Genomic DNA, 19,337 nt, shown 5'->3' with positions numbered 1-19,337 from the left:
TTATTTTAGCCCAAAATTGTGCTCTTTTAAATGTGTTGTGTGTGCTAATAATGTTACATATAACATACAGTCTGCATTTGTGTGCACATGAAGGCATACATTAAATGCATTTCTGGATGGTTCATTGCTGAACACGCACTCACACACGCACACCAATTTGCTTCCAACAGTTCTTTTCCTCCCCATGTGCAGACCACAGATAAAATATTTCCCACCAGCCATTCACTCAAATGCCATAGCCTTGAGTGTCCTTTAGTCTCCTCTAACCGCTTCAGTACATATGTTCTTCCATTCACTGCTGCACTGATAAAAAAAAGAAGCAATAAACAATTTTTATGGTTAAAAATTATACACCTCATTTCATTCCATTTCCATTTTTTTTAAATACTTAATATTCATCTGGTTTGAACTGAGCATCGTGCGCCTATGCAGAGATAATGACAACATATATGTGGGCGTGTGTTACAAAGGAGGGCAAGATTAATGTATGAAAAATACAAAAGCGCACACATATGAGTGTGACCGTACTCACGGCTCCAGCAAGAGCCACAGTTTTTCTCCAGTATAACTGGATCAGACAGTTGATCTTTAGACTTTTGGGTCAGGCTCCGATACAATCAGCCACAGGGGATAGTGTGTAAAGGAGAGTTGGCTGTCTGTGGAAAAGCATGAGAATTGGGACAGCATAATACAAAGGACTCTGGGGTGGTAAAATGATATTATCATGATAGCAGGCTAAACTGTTACTGGTGGGACAATAAAGAAAGGCCCTATCTAATGGGAATGGATGAATAAGCCATGAAGCCAGGCAGCAAAAGCACTGGTCTGTGATAATGTAGCCTCACCATGGTAAATCTCCAATAGGCACGCGCATGCACACATGCGCACACTAACACAAGCATACAAATTCATATCAAAATCAAATCTCAAACTGTGCTGTAGAACTGGGTCAGAGAGTGCCTCTCCTACTGAGTGCATAAAGTTTTAGGGATAACAAGAAGTGTGAACGGGGAACTACAGTATGAGAGAATGAGAGGGCAACAGAACGAGTGCAAAGGCTGAAACATTGCTGAAGCAGCAGTATCAAGACTGTGTCACTAATTAGGCAATATGCAATTGTTTATACAATAATCACCTTTCTTTCTCTGTGTATATATAGCATGCATTATTGAGAGATCGCTGCAGCACTGACATCTTTGCAGTTCCTGTAGCACAATGGCTTTGTTGCTCATCCTGGATCCCCACTGAAACCAGACTATATTTGCAATGTGTGCGTGGCTAAAGTGTGAGATGAACTTTACGCTGAAGGGAGAAACAAGTACAGTTATTAGTTATTTAGCTATTATTATCCAGTTATTTTCTAAAGAAAATGTCTACAGAGCCTGTAATGACATGATAAAAAGCAAGCACATGCAGATGGATATCTCAACTGAGGTTGAAATAAAACTGCAAAACATCCAAAGACATTTCATGGATAAGCCACAGATAACCAGCTTACCATGTAATATTACTTGTACTGCTACATGTAGGTAAATATCAGAGGTATGCAATCAATGCATCTATGTTTGCAATGATCGGCTAATTAGGAACTCAGACATGATGGTAAACAGCTATTGTAGAAGCTCCACATTCTGCGTGGGTAAAGGTCATAAAGAAATCTGACAGTCAGTTCAAGAAAATACAATTTTTTTTTTTTTTGCTTGTAACCCAAAACTGAGCAACAACTGATTACATATGACATATAATACTTGATGTTCATGAGTTACACAGAAACAGAGAGCGCATATTAAAATGTTCTAAAATCACTCTGCATTGCCTGAATGTGCAAACGAGCTGCTAAAACTCATTACTAACACATCACCTAACTGCACACGGTGGTAATTTGTCAATATTTTGTTTACAGCTTGTTCTGCCGCCTCTAACATTACTGCATCCCACATCGCGCAGTGAACATACATTATAGAAAATGAGCGCGCCAAGAATTCGACAAACGCATCCTAAAACACTGGATATAATACTGTTTTTGTTTCACAGCAAGCTGTGAAGAGTTTGTGAGTTTTCAGAGGCATAACGTCAGGCAGGAAAACACAGGAGTTGCTGCTTTGATGCAATATAGAAACGCAAATACACGTGTGTGGCCAGGCAGCCTGTCAACACATCTGCATACAGATGTATTTATACTTAACATAAAAGCAACCAAAGACACAGCAACTTTGCTGTTTACTCATTTAATTTTAGATTACTCCAGTAACAGTACTACTAGTATTTAGAGTTTTAATCTCGACCAGGCCATAGATGCATTCACACCCCAGGGGACAAATTCCTCATTTTCAGCTTTCAAATTCCAGCCTTGATTACATCTATTTCAATCTTTTCTAAGAAATTCAACGAGATGGAAACTTAAATAGGAACTTTTATTAATCAAGGTGCAAACTTGACATTTAAAACTCCAACTGCCTTTTCTGGTGTTGTGTGTTGTTTGCATAGAAATGTTTTATAAAGGCATATGTGTGTCTGCATCTGCATGGTGGCGTATGCTTTTTGGTCATTTGAGAGCTGCAGGATGGGAAGATTTCTCTCATCATCACTTCAGCGGCTTCTGGTGCCAACAAGAAAGAAAGATCTTCATATGAGCCGAGTCCTTGTATCTAACAAACCCACTTATTCAATATGACGCTGTCAGGAACCTTAAAAAAAGTGACCCAAATCAAACCGGTTGTGCCTTACAGAAAAACAAAAACAATCCGTGACAAACATCCTAACCAGCCACACATGAAAGTGAGCGTGAGACCTGAGAGAGGAGCCAGAATGCAAAGAATTCATGAGAATAAGGAGTCAGCTTTGAGGTGGACAGCCTTGTGGCAGAGTGAAAGGCCAAGGTAAAAGCAAAAATTCACATTGGCCAAAAAACCAATTTCAGCTCCACATACATGATGCTCAGCACCAATGTAAACCCAAAGCTTATGAAGAAAAGTTGGTCAAAGTCATATTGGTTTTGAGATTCACTGAAGGGAATCAGTCCTTGCCTCATAGAGATAAAATGTTCCCTCTTTCCCTCCGCTGAGAGAAGCAGCTCAAATTAACCGACTTTCGGCAACAACCGACTGAGTGGGGATTAGAACTCTGTATTAAAATGAAGCATCTGTTTCTGTAATGGGGAGAATGAATCGCACCCCTACCCCATGCAAGTGTTGGAGCCTCCGTGCTGCTCTGCCAGCAGAAATAATGTGAACTGTGAATCACAGACTCTTCACCAGGTCAAAAAAGCCCAGAATGATTCATACATACTCATGAAAAGCTCTCTGAAATGTTTTCTCGCCGGATGAACCAACATGCAAACAGCATATCAAATAAAGGCACTTTCCGTGGTGTGTCTGTATGCGTTACACATGCATCACTGACTGTCAGTATAACACCTCTGGGCTCCGACGCCACACCAGCAAGAGCTCTTGAGGCCACAATAACTCGATGTGTGTGTGTGTGTGTTTCTGCAGGAAAGATTTTTAATGTGGTACCAGACATTGTTTAGCGCACTACAAGTTTCTCTCAAAGATACTTTTAAGCCACTTAAAAATAGAATGAATGCTTGGATGGCCTTTTTTTTTTTTTTTTTTTTTGCTGTATCACAATACAAAGCAATAGTTATGTGCTTTGTTTGCACAGTTATTTGACTTAAAAGCATACCGATTAGTCTATTTTTTTCTTTCAGTGAAAGGTTTTCTGAAGTTTCACCTAAAAAGAAATTACCAACCATTTTTAAAAAAGGAAGATTAACCGGTAACTCCAAAGAAAAAAAAAAGGAAAAAACAAAGATTAAAGTGTGAAAAAAAATCAATGTGATTTGTTTGCAGAAATCACTTTTCAGACCCCTTTTCAGAGTCTTCAGCTGAATGTGCTGAATTTGGCTTGCGCAGGTGGATAGAGCCATAGCAGTGATAAAGATAGCACAGTAACAACAGCCCTTGAATGGGGACGCAATTGTTGATTTTAGAATTTTTATTTAAAAAAAAAAAAGCATTGTGGTAGTGCTGTACGTCTCATGGGAGGACCTCATGTTATCTTGAGGAATAAAACCCGCCATAGCAAACAGAAAAATGAACCAGAAGAAGCACAACAATGTGGTACGACTACAGAGGAGGGAAATGACAATACTGTGCTGTTGAGAACAACCTGTGCAAAAATGTGCGCGCGTGCAGGGACACACACACACACACACACACACACACACACACACACACACACACACACACGCACGCACACACACACACGCACGCACACGGGGCCTGTAATCTCTATTCTCACTGCAGCTCATATAGTCAATCATGCAAGATACAATTATACCCTGTGACCTGGGATCACCTACAGGAAATGAAAAGCATAACAAAAGAACGTAGAAAACGAAGGAAATAAAGAAAGCAGATTGCCAAAGGGGCATACTTTCAAACACAACTGTGAGTGTGAAGGAAAAGGGAAATTCAGTTTGACAATACAAACAGGAGACAGTTTCATCTTAACAGTTTGCAGGTGGAGGCAGAACATCCTGACTATTAAATCAAATGCACGAGCTGCATAAAAAAAGCCATGAGGCATCGTGCATGTTTAATTTTATGAACATTGGACCTTTAAAGCAAAACTCCAATGAGACAGTTTTGTGATCTTTATCCGCAGAATCAAGGACGAAGAGCAAAGCAAGAACAAATGCACGTGCATGAGTATTTTAGCAAATTACAAATACATGTACACACTGACCTACTGGATTTCACTGCATAGGAACTCTTGGGTTTCCATGGTAACACTTTCTGACCTTCACCCTTCTCTTTGTAGTCTCTGCAATATGGTTCACAATTCGATGCATCATCTGTGATTACGTTACCTATCAAAGAACTAGCTTTGCAAGCATCAAAATAAGGATAACGTCTGTCTGGACTCCTACTAATACCGGTTCATGGTTAATCACACCCAATACACATGCCGCGAGCATAATGTTTGTTTCAAGCTGGGTTTTTATCTGAAAAAAAAAGAAAAAAAAAAAAGAAGCGATTTAATACCAGGCACAGCAAAGATTAAAATTCCCAATAGTATAAAGACTTAAGGCTCCAAAGGTAGAGTTGGTCAGTCACAAACAGCTCGAGAAGTTAGCTGCTTGATTTCTAACCCATGTTTTGAAAGAGCTACATGAAAGCAGGCATTTAAAATTCAGCTCAGCTACAAGGCAGTATACCAAATGATGAAATCTATTTTAAAATGTGCTTTGCTGATGAGCAACACTTTATTGAGCAATACCTTACAAGTGACCTTCCTTTGCAGAAGTGGTAGCTGGACATTTAAAAGCAATATTAGCTACTGATTACCATCACCAAGCAGCAACTAGTGAAAAAAGTTTCACCACCCACGTGGTTTAGAAAAGCCTGACGACAATCAATATCAGTGATGAATGTGTTTGTGTGTCTTCGTGTGTGTGTTTTTCTGGACGCCTGTGCATCTTGCAAGTTGAAAAGCTGAACACCCTCGAAGTACCTGCCATACAGATAAAGATGGGCTGGTTGGTGGAGCGCTTTTGCTGCAGATGCAGAACCACACCAGCAAAAATAATTAGCATCAGCCAGGGGGAAAAAAAAAAAATAAAAACTAAAGATGATCTTGTTTTTAATTGTTTAAAAAAGAGTCAATTACACAAATGCACTGTGTAGGTGTGTATTTGGTGACCACCTGATCTGGGTGGCATCAGCGATGTCACATTACCCGAGCTCAGTTTACTGTGAAACCAACACAAAGAACACATTCAGTTTCTACATCAGGCTAAAGCGTTCCTTTTTTGTGCGTTTCACGTGTTCTTTTGTAGTCTTCTCACAAACAGAATATGTAGGTTCCCTTTGTGTAAAATCATCAAACCTACCAGTAAAACACAATTTTATGCCTTTCAGAGTCTGGCAGCTATTTGTTTACATATCTGCACATCTTAGTTCTTAACAGTCATGTCAAGCACTTTGTAAGAAGGGAAGAGCATTAATGATGCTCGGGACCACAGCTTATCTGTTGTTTGTGATACAACAATGTGCCCTCAAAGAGGTAAAATTACAGATTATATCAACTCCACATTTAAGTAAGTATATGCCCACTGACTAGAGTTTAAACGTTCCATTTTTCCTCTGTTTGCTGTATATTCATTGGGCATTTCCACCTCCCAGAGAGCTGATCAGAAGACTACTTTATTTTCACTTGCTAACTAAACGTCCCTGAAACAAACAATCTTGGCAATTACCGGGCGTTTCCCTAAAAGCTGCTGCTGTGGATGGATTTCCTTTGCCAACTAAGGTTCATGTCTAACTTGGAAACTAGATCTGGACTTTGCACTTTGAAGTCTAAGTTTAGCTTGGAGGTCAGCAGTGAGCAGGACGGAAACACACCCTTACCTGAGACTCAAGGTCAGTCGTTCATCCTTCGCCCGCAGAAGATCCCCAACTGAAAATGTGGCACTACCCAGGAAGCTGCTCTGTAGTTACAGGACAGAGAAGAGAAAAAAGACGGTAAATGAAGTATCAAGGAAATAGTTAAACAATAAAACAATGACTGAACACTTCTTTTGGTTGTACCATAGAGGTGTTAGCAACAAGCACAAGTCATTTGCCAATGCCAAACATTGTACAAAAACAAACTCCTTTTCTGTCTCTCTTTAATCCTCTTTCTTTCCTTTCTCACTGCTCTGACAACATGTGTTTGCTGCAGGCACAATATGAACAGGGGTTGTCAGCACACGAGAACTGGGTCACGGAGGGAGAGGTAGGGGACGAGCCCATCAGTAACGAAGAGAGACGATCCACATTTGCAGAAAACACGCACGTTCCCTCCTTCCTTGACAGGCATGGCCAGATACACGCACATCTACTCACACAGGCAGTACTGCACCTGCAAATAACACCTTCAACATGCAAACTTGGGCAAACATGAGGGGGTGGGGGGCTGCGACTGTTCCAAGGACACAGGCTGCTGCTCCTGCAGCTGCAGAAACCACTAACATGTAGGTAATTAACAACAGGTACAAAGGTGATTCCCAGTATTTCATCATAATGAAGGGAGAAACTTTAATTAAAGTATCTGCACATAATCAAGATGCTGTAGTGCCATTTTCAGCCCTTTTATCTCCCAGTATTAGGTGCTTTTAATTCCTACATTTTTTATGCTACTGATGGTTTTTTGAACACTAAAAGTGACAGCACGAAATAGGACACTGGCCCCCATCTGTTTTTCCATATTGTTGTCAAAGGCTTTGCCGTGTCTCTTTAGATGAAAACAAAGTGAAGTCAGTTTTTTATAATGAATGAAAAAAGTCTCAAGTATGCACGCTCATTTGAAGAAAAGTTAATACATTAAAGTGACAAAAACTGCAGTATGCTGCAGTTCCTCCAATGGCCACTTGAAGCTGGCTCTCACATGTTTAAATTTATCTGTGAAAGTAGCATCTTTACAGCATGGCACAAAAATCAGTTTTAGTCTCTGTGACTTCCCTCTTCATACTGTAACAACTCTTATGGAGGGGTGAATTTTATTTAAAAATAAAATTCACCCCCTTTTACTGACAGGTATACCAACACAGGCAACTGTAGATGACAGCTTTATGCTAGGTCTCACAGCTAATTCAAATGGCTAAACTGGACCTCTCAAACATGTTTTTAACAGAACTGTCTGAAAAATAATTACAATTAATATGGGCTACTGTGGGGGACAGCTCATGCAAGAAGTATTTTAGCTGCATGTTACTTAGCACCAATTAGAATGTATTTGTCCAATCTATCTGTTCATTGGCTGAAAACAAAGCACTACACCCTCTTGTTCAAATATCATGACTTCTGGATCTACAAAAATGTATTCAAAATGGTACTACAAAGAGCCATAAACCAATGTGTGACCATCATGGTGGATATATCCATCTTTTATATACAGTTTATGATCCATCCACCTATCATTTTCTTAGGTGCCCCAAGGTGAGAGGTGGGATACATCCTGGGCAGGTCTTTAGTCTACTGCAGGGCTAACACAGAGACACTGACAACCTTTTCTCACTCCATTTCACACCACCGACCAATTTAGAATCACCAATTAGCCTAACCTGCATGTCTTTGGACTGTGGGAGGAAGCTGGAGCACCCAGAGAGAAGGCTCCAGCTGGCTGGTACAGCTTATGATTGAAAGCAAAGGTGGAGAGTAAAACACCACACAGTTTTACACTCAACCTAAAGAGAAAAGGTCACAAACAATACACTGTCAGCCTGTGGAAATGGGATACTTAAGTCATAACTAGGGCTGCTGCTGCTGCAACAGATATATATGAGAAGCAAAGCTTAATATCTGAGTTAGCACAATTTATAGCACTTCTTTGGTCATTTAGCTACACTTTCACTTCTAATCTTTGTTCCTAACACTGCACTGCTTTTTCCTCTCTCCCCCCCTTTTGGGTCTCTCTGCAGTCTCCCGTATCAGATAAAAAAAAAGGGCATCCTGTCTAGTGACCTTTTCTCTCAATCATTTCCTCCCCGGCATTTTCCTGCTACCCCATACAAATCCCCATATTCTTAAGGCAACACACTGCCCCAGACACATTATTCTCCCTGATCCATTCTCAAGATGGAAAACAAATGCATGCAAACACAGAAAAAAAGAGGAACATACCAAAACACATGGTCAGTGCAATGCTTAAAAACAACTCCAATTTACCAGACACACAAGCCCAAGAATTGCATTCAGTTACAAGTTTATGCAGCATAGTGCTATGTTCTTATGAATTAAACAGAGCCAGGATCCCCAGCAGGCACAGCTTAACATGCACAATGTCATATTCTTCAGCGCTGACGTATTTTAGCCAATCCCAGTTTGCCCTGATAACCCAGAGCACAAGGCACAGAAGGCCATTACACACCGTGGAGGAATATTATATTCCCCCGTAGCCATTACTGGCAAGTCGGTACAAAATGTCTGGTAAATCCATTCCTTAGAATCTTTTTATGGCCTCTTACGATGAAGGCTTTAAAAGTAATGAAGCTCTGGAGACTGGTGTTCTTACTCAAAATCAAAGTAGCTATACCACAGAAAATGAGAGAAAGATGAGAGCAAGAGGAGGGGTAGAGTGAGAAAAGCAGACAAATGATGCTCTTCCAGGATCACGAAGGATTGATTATGATGGTGTACCTCTGTTCTCATCTTACATGCTCCGGCTCTCTCTTTTTTCTATCCGTCTTTTCACCTGCTCTTACTCATTCTCTTGGCTGGTTCTAATAGTCCCACCGGTTGCAAACAGCAAGAAAAAACTTTTGACGTATAGTCTCTGTCACCAGTTTGAGGGAAAAAAGAAAAAGAGTCTGTTTTAAGTGACATTTTACTAACAAAATAGAGCTCTCTAACACACACACACACACACACACACACACACACACACACACACACACACACACACACACACACACACACACACACACACACACACACACACACATGCAGAAGATCAATCATGTGCAAAAGATGAAAGACACTTGTGTAGGAACATGCAGAGCTGACAGACTGCAGGTCTGCACACCATCCCAAGCACTTGTCTATGGACCCTTGAAGGCCACAGTGTCTGCTCATCACTTGACAGAGGTAAACGGCCCACCTCAGGCTGTAGATCTATTGATTTTTGTCCATGCCCTGGGTGACAGAGTGACACACACACACACACACACAGACATGCAGTAGGACTCTCTCAATCATCCCTTCTCTCCCTATCTGTCTCTCCCTCTCTCTCTCTCTCTCTCACACACACACACACACACACACACACACACACACACACACACACACACACACACACACACACACACACACACACACACACACACACACACACCAGCTGCAGAGAATACCTGGAGGAGAGGACATTCATTCACATGCTATGCCAACAAATGACATTTCATATAAATGGCAGCAGTGGCAGTTTGGCACAATAATATGCATCTGGAGTATTATTAACATTTATGAATATGAACAGATTTGCACCATGGAGGTCAGCAGTGTCTACATGAATACACTGCTCCTTCACTACAAAATGGGCTCTACAAACTGGCCTAATTAAGTCATTAGAGATGTCATGGCATGCACTTTATTCTAGCATCTAAACATGAGCACTCACATGCAAATTACAGCTTTTTATAGAGTAAGTTAAAATTGACAAGGAGTGTGATGGCACACACCAAATACATACAACACACACACACACACACACACGCACACACACAAAAAAGGAAGTCCACTTACAGTTGTGTTTGACAGAATCCTAGCACCAGCACAACCAAGTAAAACAGTGAGAGAAGAGCTACAGGACTGAGGAGAGTCTGACAGAAAAAGAGAGGCTGAAATAAAGACGAGAGAAGGGAAAAAAAGTGATGTTATGTCTTCCTTCCTTCTCTTAATGAGCTCCAGGATGGTCCTCTTACATATCTCCCTCCAATCCCTGCGTTAGAGTAACTCCATGTATTTGTTATAGTCACTCTTTAAAAAGCAGCAGGCACACCGGCTGATACAAACATGTAAAACCATAAAACACACACACATACACACACTGACATACACACACTGCACCCGCCGCTGTGACTTAGAACTGGCTAGAGTGAGCTACTGCCGCTACTGCTGTTGCTGCTGTGGCTTGCTTGACGGTAAGCGAGACCAGCGAGAGAGAGAGAGAGAGAGAGAGAGGTGGAGGAGGGAGTGACAAGAGGGGAGGGAGGGAGGCAGAGAGCCGACACATACAAACAGAGAGGAGGAAGAAGAAGGAGGAGGGTGGAACACAGGAGAGGAAGAGGCAGAAAGGAAGGAAGACAGACAATTAATGGGTAGAAAACCAAGATAGCAACACAGAAAAGGGGAGAGAGATTTGGAATAATATAAGGAGGAAATCTAGGGAGAGAGAGAGAGAGAGAGAGGAGAGAGAGAGAGGAAGAGGGAGCACACAGACAGACTTGTGTGTCACACTTCAGTTGCAGTCTGTGACTCAGATGGCCAACAGGAAAAGAGACACTTGTTATGGCTGCTTGAATTAACATGAATTCCGACCACACGGCGCAAGGTACACGTGTAGGTGTGTGTTTGCATACAGATAAACACTTCAAAATAAACCCTGACATACTTGAGGATCGCGCAAGAGGCTTCTTGAGAATCTCTCTAAAATTTTAACTCAAATATTTACAGACACACGCAGCTGCCAGTGAGAGAGCAAGGGGAAAATAATAATAATAATAGTAACATCAATGCATTTTGAAGCACAGAGACAATGCTGAACAAACCCCAAAGGCAACAGCAGCAACACCAAGCTTAGGCTTTTACCATCTGAGCTCGAACCTCAGATTAAGCGGGGTTTAATTTACCCATGCTGACACAGAGGGATGAGTAATTCTGGCAGAACAAAGGAGATGTTCCACACTGGCCCTTATCACCCAGAGCAGGTACACAAGCAAACACAATGAGACACACACGCACACATGAAACACTTCAGCGTACGTGCACGCATGCACTCACCCACCCAAACACCTGACATTTTTACGTGTCACACACAAGTACACACCGCTTGGTACAAATGCACTGAGCACTGGAGGTCACGGTGATTAGGAATCAACCTTTTAATTGGTGGGGTGTGAAATAAGGGAATGAGGGTGGAAACACTGGATTTAAAATAGTCTTTCTGCCTTTAATACCGTTCGGATTGATGACCCGTGTGCCAAGTGGAAACCAGAGACTGATGCATGGACTCATACCTGCCAAAAGATTACCCAAGATCCTTCCCAGACTGCTAACAAACTGCTTACTCTGACTCTGCAAAAGATTTTATGCACACAAGAGCTGTAGCCAAATCCATTTGCGCATTTCTAGCTGGTTGCTGCTCTTTTTTTCTTTTCTTTTTCTTTTTTTTTCTCTTTTGTAGCCTTTCTTCATTGCTTTTTCAGCATAGAATAGGAATTAGGTTAAATCTCACAGAACCAGAGACGTTTCTGTTGGGGGTAACTGCATGCATGGAGAAGCCTGTATCAAAGGTTGTTCAAATTATGTCTCAAGCAAACTGCAATGGAGCATGTTAAAGCCGTACTTTGAAGATCGAAATGTTTGACATATTGTAGATCATAACTCTGAGTTCCTGAAAAGCACAGTGAGAGTAGCAGGGATTTGACTTGCAAGCTACCTGCTGCAGTTAAAATATTTGAGGCTCCTGGCTGTGAAATGAAAAATGAAAAAGCCTTAGAAATGTACTCCTTCATTAACACTTTTTTAATCATTTTTTTTTTTAAACTGGGGCATTAAACACCGATTCAGTGACCTTGCATAATTCCATAGGCAGTCAATGTGTTAGCCTGTGTAAAGATGATAGAGCAAATGCCACTGGCAGCTCAAGTCTTGGAACAGACGGCAATGAAGGATCTCAGGCAACCAGTCACCCCAAAGCCGAATAAGCACAGACAAAAGCACTGGGTTGTGTTTTCCCCGGGTGAGCCGATGTTCTCATTCATAGTCGTCTACCCTCAACACTGTCCTTGCATTCTTCCCCAACTTATTCTTTTCACGGGTCTCTACCTTGACCTCATTCCCCTTCTTTTCATCTGTTTTTTTTTTCCACCCTTCCATCTATTTCTTCACTGCAAACACACAAGAAAGAAAACTAACCAGCACTAATGTTGTCCATGTGTTGGTTTGAATTAAAGCTTGTGATTAAAGTGACATCTTTAGAAGTTCTTAGGTTTTTATATGACTCTACAATTTTGCCTTCTTTATTACCCACAGGTCTATGAATATGAAAATTGGTCCCTGGCTCTATCAGCCTAGCCACCATTCACCTTGAGCCATCTCTGCACAAACACAGTAAAAAAAAAAAAAAAAAAAAAAAAAAGAGAAAAATAAGGCACACACACACACACCAAACCTGATGATTGTAGATAGTTCCCTAGAAAGTGATAAATCTGAATGTTCATGCTCACAGCATTAAAAACATAATATGATATTTAACATGAGCCTTCTGCTATCAAACTGCTAATAATGTGTTGTTAATGCTGAAACCTATGAACCTTATCTCCAGTTTAGAGCGCTGACAAGCTTGCTGCATTCCTCATGGTGCCATTCAGCTTTGAGCCACGGGGCCATGAACACCACACCTCTGAGGATGTCCAGCGGTATCTGGCACAGGGCAATGGAAGCAATTCCTTTAGGTTCTAATGGTTGTGGGTTGGGTTGTTCAAGGCTTATTCTGACACCTCCAGTAGATGCTTGATTAGATGGAAATGTTGGAAAGTTTAAGGCCTTGTACTCTTTGTGGTATTGCTGATAAAATGCTGTGGCATACCATGGCGGCCACTGCCATCAGGGTGTGCCATTTCCATGGGGCAGTTGTTTGGTTTTTCAACAATGGGGGATAGTAAGTGTCAAAGGGCATAATAAAAAGTAATTTAGTCCTAAAAAAAAATTCAATTCAAACTCAGATGACAACACATAGATACAGTACCAGTCAAATGTTTGGACACATCCATTATGCGTGTGTCCAAACTGTATTACACTGTCATTATACTTTATAATAACAAAAACTAATCCTGTTGCTCAGCAGCTTGTAGAACCACTTTTTAAAAATAACACCGAAGTAATCTTTTCCTATGACTTTTTCAGCCTCTCACATTCTGTGTTACTCTTTTTTACAGTTCAGTTTGTTGAGGTTTGTGGGTATTTGCTTATACACAGCTTTCATAATGTCCTGCCACAGTACTTCCTGACACAGCTTGAAATCTTGAGTTTGACTGAGCCATTGCAAAATATTGATTATTTTCTTTTTCTGTTGTAGACTTGCTTCTGTGCTTGGAATCCTGTTGCATGAGGAGTTCATGTTTGATTCAATGACTGCAAGGCGCTCAGATCCTGTGACTACAAAACAAGCCCAAATCATCGCTCCTCCACCACCATGCTTGACAGTTGGTACAGTATGAGGTGTTTGTAATGATATGCTGTGTTTGGTTTTCACCAAATGTGTTGCTGTGCATTACGGCCAAACATCTCCACTTTGGTCTCATTGTCGAAAGGACATTGTTCCTTGAAGTCTTGAAGTGATTTGTTCAGATGCAACTTTGAAAACCTAAGCAAAAAAACCTACCACATTCTTTTGCTGCAGAAGAGGCTTTCTCCTGGAAAGCCTTCCAAACAAACCACACTTGTTCAATCATTTTCTAATTGTACTGTCATTAATGCAGTTTCTCTGTGCATTGCATGGTCTGACCTTGGGAGGAATTTGGTGGGACGTCAACTCTTGTGAAGATGGACATTGAATGTTTTCTACTTGTGAATGATCTTTGTCACTGTAGAACGGACTTCAGACTGTCTGGAAATGGCCTTCCCGGATTGATGGCCAGCAATGATTACTTCTTTAAGATCACTGCTGATGTCTTGGTATTTTGTTAATACACACCTGAATGCGCCAGACTAGTAAACTGCCAAAAATTATGCTTTTATAGAGGTGCTCACTGCTCACACACTGATGACCACTAAATCGAGAGCGTTTTAGCTTCACCTGGCTGCTACTTACCCTTTCCATTCCTATGGAAGCAGTAAGGTTGTACATAGTCTTTCACACACTGTTTCTGCAGTTTGGCTTAATTGTGACCTCGGCCACCAATAGGTGGAGGGAAGTTATGTTTTCAGTCATGTTGGTCTGTCTGTCTGTTAGCACGGTGACTCGGGAAATTCTGAACGGATATCAATGAAAATTTCTGGAGTTATTGGAGCTGGTACAAGGAACAATTGATGCCATTTTGGTGGTGATTCATGACTGTAAGTTCTGTCTATAGCAAAGTTTCTTCATGATCCAAGGAGGACTTCATTTCTAATGATCCAGATGCTAAAAATATTTTATGATCTGTGACAACATTGTGTAGCATCTATTGCAGCGTAATATTGCCACATAAAAATTTGGGGTGGGCAAAGTATGCACTCTACTGAGTGCCTTGTTAAATAAATAATGGCATGGTGTAGTATGTCATGTTTTCTAGTTCATTTGAGGTTGTATTTGCCTAATTTTCTGACATGATAAAGAGCAGATTATTTTTATTATGCACAACCTTAAACTTTAAATAGGGGATACTTTATTTTTTTATGTCTGTGTATTAATATGCATGTTTGAAGAAAGTTTCCCAAGTCTATTTATAATGACTCTTTTGAGTCAGTCAGCCCTAATGGTGTTTTTGAAGCACGAATGTTCACAAGAAAAGTTTCAAAATGACTATTGTTTCATATCTACAAGAAATAAAAACAAGTGCAGGCTATATTACAATCAGGTTTGTCTTATTTATGCCATGATGCAAAGATTTGCTGTTGAATTTTGATGTGATGGTCTGCAGTGATAGGGCTGATACAGTGTTACGGGCTTTTTAATGGTCTGGCCAGTATGGGGAAATTATAGCAGGTTCTGTTCTGTGTACTTCTTGTTTTGTTACTTTTAGTCCTAAGGCGTTTTGTGCACGCTCTAAGAAGTGTGTAGCCGACTTATCTGGATGCAATATTGCTGATTTGTTCTTTGATACAAAACACTTTGATGTGTTCTTCTAGTGTTTTTTCGCCATTACATGCCTTATTAATAGTTTGCACTATTTCTGACTGCTTTATGAATAACTTTTGAAATTTATCAAAGGCACCAAATGCACCTACTGTAAAACAAGCCTGCCTTGTTGTGCAAACATGAAAATGAAACAGGAGAGCTGAATGCCTTCTGGGCCTGGCTTTGATAAAAGAAAGCAAAACTTTAATCCTTTTCAACTATAGTTGGATTATTGAGTGTAAAATTGTGGAAGTGGGCTCTTAATTGGCATAGGTTTCCATAACTTCACTCCTGTGCTCAACATAATTCAGTGATAATTCTTATCTATCTCCAGAGTGAGACAATTGTAAATTGGTATTACAGCATGGGCTTAAGAAAAGTCCATTCTTAAACAAAATCATTGACTGTACCACAATCATTGACAAAGCATACATTACCATGCATCACGATTAAGAACTATCAATATCTTAATATCCGAGCATTATTAAAATTGAGGTTTTAGTTGCATAGTTATGTCAGTACTAAATGCATTTGTTAGTTTAATTAGCCAACTGTTTGAGGAGCACAGCTCACTGTGCTGAAATGGGCTGCAGTGACAAACAAACTCAATCATTATCTCAGCCTATTATGCAGCCTTTGATAGTGTGGCACAGAATATCAAGTCTCCATATTTTAGAAGGCTGGAGCTTTTCCACTGAATGATTTTTACCACATGTGCTCTTTGTGCTGTTGTATATTTGCAGTGTGCCAGAACAGAATGTGGGAATGTGAGATTTTCTTTTCAATCAGATTCCCGTGTTCTAGCGGCGACATTTCAACAAATATCACACATTACCTCAACACTGTGACCTGAAGAAGCGAGAAGTAAATAAAGCTTTCTGCCACAACATGTCTTTCCAGTATAATAAACATATTTATTATAATGACTCACTTCTCAAAAACATTTAAATTGAGACACTACTTGCCTTTCTTAAAGCTAAAGAATCCCAGACGGTATTTTTGCACCTGATCCAGACGCCTGACGAGTACTCAAAGGAGGCTCGTCTTTTTCAACCTGAGAGGTAAATACTCACAAGTCGGCTGCTGTGAGACAGTGGTTTCCTCCAAAGGAAGCTCCTTTCAGCATTCTGTCTCCTGCGGTTACTGTAAGTACACAGCAATCTATAGAGCCTTGTATGATAAATGCTACACAGCAGTGGACAGCTTAATATCTCTCTTCTTCCCAGAATAGTTTAAGGTTCTTGAGATTCTGTGATTTGCCATAACAGAAGCAATACAGCCTCAACATTCATACTTGCTCACACATTCTTCAGCTTGTCAATGCTTGCCCCCAAACATAAATCCCTTCCTGGCTCTCTATTAGCATTTCACATCACCCTGCCTCTCTTCCTGCTCTTTCTTACTCCACTGGCTTCTCTTTAGTGTCCAGCCAAACTATCTAGTTACAGGTTTCCCTGAAGGAGTGTTTTGGTGCTAACCCTACACAGGGCTCATTCTTTGAGCCCTGCATGTGTTTCAGTGCTATTAAATACAAATCCTGGTTCCCATGTACATCAGCTTCACTGGTAAAAGCTCCAGGAAGGAGAAAAAAGTAACTGCATCATGCCCTTGGTACACTGGATGCATACCACCAGTGCCTTCCCCCACACTCTCAGCTTTGCTTCATAAACTTTAATAGCTAACCCCACTGCAGACTAGGTGATAAAAATCAAGGCTCCCTTCACTTACAGTCTGTAAACATGGCTTGGTAGCAGGTCTACAGACTGCACTGCCTCATACAAATCTCCATCCTTGGACTTAAGTACTACATTGAAATTACAGCACATCAAAATAGTCCTTTTTGATCAGGTTACTCAAAAATGGACTTTTTGCCTCTGTCAGCAGAGGAAGATCCATCTGAACATATGGTTAAAGTATGCCAACTTTTAATATCAGCTGCTTATTGCAAGCTCTTATCAGCTAAAGCTGTTTTTTTTGGGGGGGGGGTAAAAACTTCCTCTTTTCTGACTGTGCGGTTCACAAATGTAGCATAGAAAAGAATTTGCATGCCGAGTTCAGAGGGATACGCTGCTATCTTTTTATCACACACAAAACATACTGCAATGCTCGACATCCTGTTTGTCACACTGCTGTCATCTTGATGGTGGCCTTAGTATGAAGCTTTCAGTGCTTGACATCAAGAAAGCATTCCACAAGCAAACAATGACTGAATGCAGCCTATAATTTTGTGCACAATTATAATATGTTCTTTGCACTAATTTTGTTAGATCCCTGTGGTTAGAAAACAGGGAATATCCTGGTTGCAGTTTCTTGCCCTTACGTAACAGCAAGAAGCTGCTAGCTCACCCCGAGGCTACAGGCTATGCCGGGTCTCTCTCACTCTAGCTTGCTTTTTTTTCTTTTTTTTTTTTTCTTGCACACTCACTCACATGCTCAGACACACAATAATGGTGCTATAATATGCTAGCTCATGCCTGAAGTGGTTGATAGCTCACTTCTTTAGAGAGCAGAGCTATAGGGGCTGTGAAAGTAAACAGCTCGGATCAAACCAACTCTTAGCTCCCTTTGAAGAGTGGGAGACAATTACAGAGATCAATGGTGCAGCCCAGAGGTGGTTAACAGCCTAGACAGGCAGAAAGACAGAGATTGATGCCTCATAAGATCTAGAGAGTCTACTCCTCAATGACTCCATCATACAGCTGAATCCAGAGTTCAGTGCATCCTTGCTGAACATACATGTTTGAACGGATGAGTTTTACCCCGAGGCTACAACACACACACTCTGTACCTGAGAGCCTTCATCCCCTAGCGAGCATGATTCAAACACAACTCCGAGCATTAAACTGAAATACATTACATCTTGGGGGAGATTCGTGGATGGAAAGTTTTGCGTGCAAAATTTTTCTAATGGGCCAGTGTGGCTTTTATTTTAGTCTCCATATTCACGGGATGCAATCTTTGTGCTAATGTGTGACTGCGTGCGATGCAGCGTGAAAGTTGCATATTGCATTTTTGACTGTATTAAATGATTTCATACCATATTTAAAGCAGGCACTGAGATGATAACAACAGACCAAAACAACTGCACTCACAAGTGTCAAGTGTCTGTTTGTGCGTCTCTCAGTGAGGGGGTGAAAGAGAGGATGTGTAAGCTGTAACGTAAAAGCTGTAGAGGCGCACTTTCTCGAGCTGAGTAGGAGTTTCAGAAGAAGCTTTCCTGGCCCTTCTTTTCCAGCGGGATAACGTAAAAATGAGTCGATGCACTAGCTGCAGTTGCAGATGACTCGCTCCACCTTGCCTTAGTAAACAACAAGATGCAGAAAAGAGTGGGAGAAGCGCCACTAGCTATTTCTGTTTCTCAGCAAACCACAGCCATATTATTTGCCTAAATGACATATTTGCCAGCTGATGTGGAACAACACCAAAAAAACAGCTTTTTGAACTAAATATGTGAAAGCACAAGTTATCCATGGTGGCTCTGAGATCACAGATGAATAGATTCCGAAAGTGCTTTTATTGTTGTGCACACTCATGAATAGCGCATTAAATTCTTTAAAAAAGAGGGAGCGAGAGCGATAAGATCAAAACAAATATGTTTGTATTTCCTGGGGAGGGGGGAAAAAAGCCTTTTTAATGTCTTCCCACCCTCTTTGGGTGTGCGGCGAAGGAAGCCGTGTCGACTTATATCTGATTATCATATAATTCCATCGGTGCAAACACAGCAGAACAACAAAGCAGGGACAAGAGCCGCCCTA

The 19,337-nt window shown here is 40.9% G+C and overlaps 1 protein-coding gene across 4 annotated transcripts in view; it reads right to left on the bottom strand.

Moving 5' to 3' along the window:
• The window catches only part of inpp4b (inositol polyphosphate-4-phosphatase type II B), a 176,929-nt gene that overhangs the window by 103,108 nt on the left and 54,484 nt on the right, over nt 1-19,337 (bottom strand). For 3 of the 4 annotated variants that reach the window (XM_030741749.1, XM_030741740.1, XM_030741757.1), the window contains one exon: nt 6,414-6,493. In XM_030741749.1, the coding sequence (XP_030597609.1) occupies nt 6,414-6,493 (80 nt within the window). Of the gene's footprint in view, nt 1-6,413; nt 6,494-16,655; nt 16,881-19,337 lie in introns of those variants that run through there. The other variant, XM_030741764.1, reaches the window with a different exon arrangement.

Source organism: Archocentrus centrarchus, chromosome 1, assembly GCF_007364275.1.
Source record: "Archocentrus centrarchus isolate MPI-CPG fArcCen1 chromosome 1, fArcCen1, whole genome shotgun sequence".
In the NCBI taxonomy this organism is placed as follows: domain Eukaryota; kingdom Metazoa; phylum Chordata; class Actinopteri; order Cichliformes; family Cichlidae; genus Archocentrus; species Archocentrus centrarchus.
Note: the sequence above shows the minus strand (reverse complement) of the source record. Positions and strands in the feature narration are given on the sequence as shown.